The 6,562-nt window shown below is 38.7% G+C and overlaps 1 protein-coding gene across 1 annotated transcript; it reads right to left on the reverse strand.

The window, feature by feature from the left end:
- Nucleotides 1-2,990: 2,990 nt before the first annotated feature.
- Nucleotides 2,991-4,597, reverse strand: LOC113091317 (activin receptor type-1B-like). Its single transcript, XM_026256756.1, has 2 exons — nucleotides 4,332-4,597; nucleotides 2,991-4,249 (listed from the first exon to the last, which is right to left on the reverse strand). Exons 1-2 carry the CDS (start codon nucleotides 4,504-4,506, stop codon nucleotides 3,996-3,998), a joined length of 429 nt encoding a protein of 142 aa, XP_026112541.1. The 5' UTR covers nucleotides 4,507-4,597; the 3' UTR covers nucleotides 2,991-3,995.
- Nucleotides 4,598-6,562: the final 1,965 nt, after the last annotated feature.

A 6,562-nucleotide genomic window follows, 5' to 3' on the forward strand; every position in this document is an offset into this window, starting at 1 on the left:
ATGGGTGCTGGATGTGTAATTGTGTTTCTGCTTCCGCCAAGACCGAAGATTGATGTAGGCATTTTTGTGCGTTAAGGCAATTGTGTCTTTGGTTAAAAAAAGCACATCCAGCTAACGTTAGACATCCAAAAGGATCTACGTTTGTACATTCTATAAACTCTTTTCTGTATTTCATACATCCTTCACGTAGCAAAACAACGTCATTCTTACAGTACAAAGCTAATTGCTTTTTGAAGTCAAGCACCTCTCCTGCTACTCCCTCGTACCAAGAATCAAATTTCACATGTTCAGCGTCAGACATCATCTGATATCCATAATATTCTTTTGACGGATACGGGCCGATATAGTTTGCATTCTGCAAGCGATTAAAATGATGTGGAAAGAACCCTTTTTTGCTGGTGTTTAGATTTAAAGCAGAGGTAATTTTTGACTATTTCATAGGCAAGAAGCTATAGCTGTCGATGTATCTCTGTTTAAAGGCTTGGTCGTACATGTAAACAAGTCTACAGCCTTGCAGTATGATTTTTGGAGTTAGTCCCTGACTAGTAAAATACTTGAGCAATATAAAAGAGTAAAAACCCGAAGAATTGTGTGCGATAAATGTGAAACCCTCAAATTTCGGCCGTCTGAAATGCTTGACCATCTGATCTACACAGTCTACCCCTTCCGCCGAAAACTCATCCCCAGCTTGCGTTGCAACAGTGCTGATCTTCACCCATCAGGACTTCAGCGCAATGCAAACATCTGGATGGCGCACATTTGTGCATTAATAGCTTATCACCTTACCATTTTTTTCTGTACTGTCTGTAACATTTATCACAGTATTTTATGCTATCACACTGAGACTTCGAACCATCTATCTATCATGTTAAGAGGATCAGGCGGTAACATCTGTAAATAATTGTTAATAATTTCACATAACTGTCCTGTATTTTTTTGAAAATCATATCTGGGTCTTAATGATCTCTGATCATCTTCTAAAGTGTGGGTATTTAAATCATCGTGACATCTTTTACTACTCATTTTGAAATACTATTTTTTTTTTTTTTTTAATGGAAAATACACCTTTTTCAAGTTTAGAGACAAGCGTCCACACTCCTGAAAACACCAACACTCATTCACAATGTGACAACCATATAACAAAAACAGAAACATACAGTAGGTATAGATGCAAAACACCTTTTCTCCGCAAGTAAAACAACACCTAATGGCTGGGGGGACAATAACATACAATACTGTAAGGTATAAATCAATGACGACAACAAACAATATAAATAAATTAAAGAAACTAGTGATGATAATTGACTGCCAAGAACAAAACAATAATAAATGTAAGAAATAATTAATGATAATAATGACTCGTTGTCAATAATAAACAATAATGTAATAATGAATCGATGTAAAAAAAAAGAAAAATTTCATTAAAATTGATAATAATAATAAAAAAAGCAACAATTCAATACATATCAAGGTTGTCTACGCATAACACGCTCGTACAAATTGGATAACATTCTTTGCATAAGATTTAAACGTTCTGTGATCAGCGTAAGCATTAAAATATACATTTTGTTCGACTTGTACCTGGTGGATTTCTCCCGGTACCCCGATCATGCACAGTTGAAACTGCCGAAATTCACCATATAGCTGTTCGTGGCAACTTTATTTTATCAGTTTATTTACTAGATAACACGACACAAGCGAGGCAGAAGGAAAGTGTGTGTGTGTGTTTATGTGTGTTAATTGACATAGCTTGAGAAATTAAGATTGACAAAAAAGATCTATCGACGGAAATAGTCTAGATTTAGACTAGTCGTAGATTAGAGTAATTAATTTAAAGGGGGGGGGGGGGTGAAATGCTATTTCATGCATACTGAGTTTTTTACACTGTTAAAGAGTTGGATTCCCATGCTAAACATGGACAAAGTTTCAAAAATTAAGTTTTACGTTTGAAGGAGTATTTTTGTTCCAAAAAAACCTCTTCCAGTTTGCCACAAGTTTCGGAAAGTGTTTTTCGAGTATGGCTCTGTGTGACGTTAGATGGAGCGGAATTTCCTTATATGGGTCCTGAGGCACTTCTCCCGGAAGAGTGCGCGCTCCCGTATAGCAGAGCACTGAGAGCACAACAGACTTCACTGATCAGAGCGAGAGCGTCGCGAAAAGTCACAAAAGGAGTGTGTTTTTGGTTGCCAGGCCAAGACAACCCTGCACAGATTACCAAAAGAGAAACAGCATTAAGTGGATGGAGTTTATTTTTACAGAGCATCAACGGAGTTGTGCAAGTGTTTGTTTCCTGCATTTCTAAAATGCTTGTTTTACAAACAAAGCCCAGTTTGACGCCTCATTTGCACATCGTTTATTTCTTAAGGATGATGCAATCCCAACGAAAAAGGGTCACGATCGTGTGTTGGAACCACAGGCGGTGAGTAAAACTGCTTCAAATATCTCTGTGTTGTTAACTTAGCTATCAGCGCGTAAGCACATCAAGTAAACAGCATGCGATGTTGTCATCAAACTGCACTTTCCACATGTACAGCTTAAAAAAAAAAAAAAGACGACATAAAGTGGAACTAAGCAAAACCGAAGAACTCTGGTCCAAAACCGCTAAGCAAATATATACAGTTCCAGTACATACCACATAGAGACGCCTTTGCTGATGCTGCTCTTGTTAAATTTCAGCCTCTGGATCTGTGTCACAGCTTCCAGACGCTCTCAATGCAAAAGCCTACTGGCGCTCGTGATTCTTTAGCTCCGCCCACACGTCACGCCTCTAGGCGCTCGTGTTTTTCCGGGAAAAATCGGTACAGACTATCTTTCTCTTATAAATATAATAAAAATAAAGACGTTTTGTAGTTATGAAGGACGCAGTACTACTCTACAGGTACTCAAGATTAACAGGATATTGAGTGAAAACGAGCATTTCACCCCCCCCTTTAATAAATTAAAAATAAATGACACTTTATTTTTCCAACGATTACTTTTTTTTTTTTTTAGACCTACTTTTTTCTATAGGCCTACATCATTTAAAAGTAAAAATTGGTCTTATGTTTAAATGGATATAACATTTCACTAATTAAGAACTGATGTCTATTTATTAAAAACTACTTAGTTTAATCATTTTAACATACATTTAAATCTATTTGCTGCTACTATCACGCCTCCAGTGTTAGAGAGGGCAGGGCTGTAGGCGTGGCTTTTCCGAAGCATTCCCAAGCCTCATTCTAAGTGTGTCAGCGATGCTGTGAAGTCGATTCAACGGAGATGTTGTAACACTTTGCTAGGAGATCTTTTTTTCTTTTTTGCACGTAAATGCCTACCATCTTTTTTTCTTTCATTTTAACTTTTTCTAACATCGTTAGACGTTTCTGACAAACGGCAACTTTTGTTTTGTATCGGTGCTTTACATTCGCTTCTTTTTTTAAGTTTGAGGTAAGGTACAAATGTTATAAAACTCTGTAGCCTAGCTTTCTTTTCCAACTGGTAACAAAACACCTTTTTGAATAGTAATACCACAAGCTCTCACATCTTTTCCATGTGTTGCTTAACGAACGTATCTAGTAGTTTTTGACTTGTTTAGTTGTTTTAGATAAATAACCAGTAACCTAGTTTTCTTTTTATTTAATTTGTAACAACTTTAACACAGTTTTTACACTTTTCCGAGTATGAAAACGATCATTACATTGTTTCCATTTAGGCTGTGTTTATAACCTTTGTCTTGAAATGCGTGTATTGTGTATTTAAAACCTTAATAAAAACACCCCTTATACCATTTTCATGATTTCACATTTTAATGTTGAAAAAAAGCACATAGTTCCCCAACACATTTTCCCTCCCATCGAAATTCCTTCTCAGGTTCATAAGTTCATATTTAAGTCACTGGGCTGTACAGGGAGGGGAGGGGGGTGTACAAACAGGTGTCCAGAACAGATGGCTTTTATGACCCTCATCAATAAAATCTCATGCATAAACAAACCATCCAGCACACTTCTCCTGCGATGCTAACCCGAACCTGATCCTGAGGTGGAGTTTTCGTAGAAGAGGTCCTGTAAAGTCTTGTCCTTGGCCAGGAACATGTGTTCAGTGCTGGGATCCTCTACCTCCAGTATCTGCCGGTGACCGTAGGCTCGCTGGTGATGATGGAAGAAGAAGAAACCCAGCAGAACCAGCACACACACCACAAACACTGGCCCCACCACCACAGCAGTGAGCTCCACCGGCCCCCAGTCCTGCTCTGAACCTGCTCCTTGAGTCACTGATAGAGAACACGCTGCATTAGATCCTCATCTGGGAGTCAGCAATTGTTACTGATATTGATTAAAAATACTGATGCTCACCGGTTGGTAGTATGAAGTCGATGCGGTTGCAGTAATCAGAGTAACAACAGTGTGTGTTCATCAGTCCCTCGGCGCTGAGGCAGTAGAACGGCTGTCCCGGAGGAACCAGGTTCTCCTTCTCAATGCAGAGCTGCACATGCTGTTCCTGTCCTTCAATGACTGAGGTGGAGGCCATGCACGCCCCCGTGGTCTCGCACTTATACCCATCCTTCACACACTTTGGTGTGGTGCAGTTACACCACAGAGCTGCAGAGAGAACCAAAATCATACATTACATGACATACTAACAGTATAATATACTGAACATTAAGTAAGAGACAATTGATGACGGGCCGTTGAATTACCATTTGCCAGGTTTTTGTCTATAAATGCTCAGTGTGTAGGATTAATAATCTCATTCCACATCTTTGCGGCTAATTCTGAAATGTCATTTTAGAGCCAGTAAAGGAGGCTTGAGCCATTGATAGCAAACTAATGCAGTCGTGAGAGAAAGATTAAGCGTTTGTGAATCACTCAAATCTGCATCTCTTAACAGAGCCTGGTAAAAGCATCTCAAATAGTGAAACTTTACTCTCATCTGCTTCAAAGACAGTGCTGCTATACCTCGCTAGTGAGAAATATCATGTTGCCTGCTAAACTTTTAAGATGCTAAACTATTTTGCTTATCAAATTGTCAGAGCAGCACTAACATGTTTCGGTGTTGGTGTGTCTCCATGTGTGTCTGAGTATGCACTTTCCATATATAATCATGTAATCTTGTGGCAAGTAACATTTTTGTCCTGTTGTTTACTATATTTATTAGCTTGGTCACTGGGTTTTGGTTCTCTTGCTGTAAGGACCTTTGAAATAACTGTCATGATAAGTCATAAGTCATGATCAATGATGTGGTCAAGACCCGCCTGGAACTACTTTAGCTGTGCATTCCAAGAACATAAATTTAACAACTTTAAAGGTGATTCTCTGTATTTAGATTTAGAAAGCTTATTTATTTAGCTTCCAGATGATATAGAAGTCTCAATTTGAAAAATTAACTAAAATTTATTAAGACCAGAGTCTTTAATTGGACTTTTATTTTGACGGATTGACGTACCTTTACAGTTCTGTGTATGTGATGTGATGCTAGTTTTACTCGAATCAAACGGTCAAATGCTCATGAAGTGACTGCCAGAGCAGTTCTGGAGATGTTCATGTGTTCACGTCCTTATTTAGTGAGACAGCAGACGCTGAAATTACAGCGAGCTTCACGCGCGCTTCAGTGTGTGTAAATAAAAGGAATCTGAGCTTCTACTCCATTCATTAACACAAGACACGCAGAACATGCAGGATTCATATTTAAATAGACTGCTCCGGCTTAATATTTACAAATATTAGTCCATATCATCATTTGATGTAATGTGCAATGGCCTTTTTTTGATTAATTCATTTAAAATTTGGAAAATTCCTTGCCATTCCACGTTAAACTGTAAATTCCGTTTTTATGATTGGATTCCGCGATTCCCCCCGCGTTTTCTGCATCGCAGAAATCATAGGGCCCTAGTTGTCGTATGCCAGCTCTATCTTGCAATGGACCCACGCCACGACATTTTCTTTACATTTGCCCGTGCCCTCTAATCAAAACACTGCTGACGATTTCGGACACAGCGCTTGTGTCTCCTTCGAGCGGCAACCAGGCGGCAAGGAAGTCCACCGGAAGTTGAAGTCGGCCGCGTGCCGCCATCTTGTAGCAGAACTTTACTTGTGTTAGCATCCCATTGACATCCCACTCATTTTGGCATCACTTTGACAGCGAATAACTTTACATCTGAGGTGTTTAAAGACTCCATTTGACAATTATTTATTTCTAAAGATACACAACAATGTATAAAGGGCTCCATTACCTTCTATGTTACATTATGGCCCCGGAGAAACAGTTTTTGTAAAAATAGGCTATCGATTGCGTCATAATGACACATAAAAAACACATACACAACACAAAGTACCGATAAGAATACCGTTAAAGTACCGGACCGTTAAGAGTAGTAATACCGTTAAAACCTTAACGATACCCATCCCTATTAAAAACTATAGACATGAAGTAACGCATGCAAACTAGGGATGCACCGAAATGAAAATTCTTGGCCGAAACCGAAAACCAAAAAAGAGAAAACCAAGGCCGAAAACCGAAACCGAAACACCGAAATAAATTATGCCAATTATTAGTACCATTGCATTTATTGCTATGACCGTGTACT

This window comes from Carassius auratus, chromosome 6, assembly GCF_003368295.1.
Source record: "Carassius auratus strain Wakin chromosome 6, ASM336829v1, whole genome shotgun sequence".
NCBI lineage: Eukaryota > Metazoa > Chordata > Actinopteri > Cypriniformes > Cyprinidae > Carassius > Carassius auratus.

Coding starts and splice junctions, on each gene's coding strand:
- LOC113091317 (XM_026256756.1), bottom strand. CDS start 4,506: ATGGCCTCCACCTCAGTCATTGAAGGACAGGAACAGCATGTGCAGCTC. Junction 4,250..4,331: donor CGACTTCATACTACCAACCG/GTGAGCATCAGT, acceptor GTTCTCTATCAG/TGACTCAAGGAGCAGGTTCA.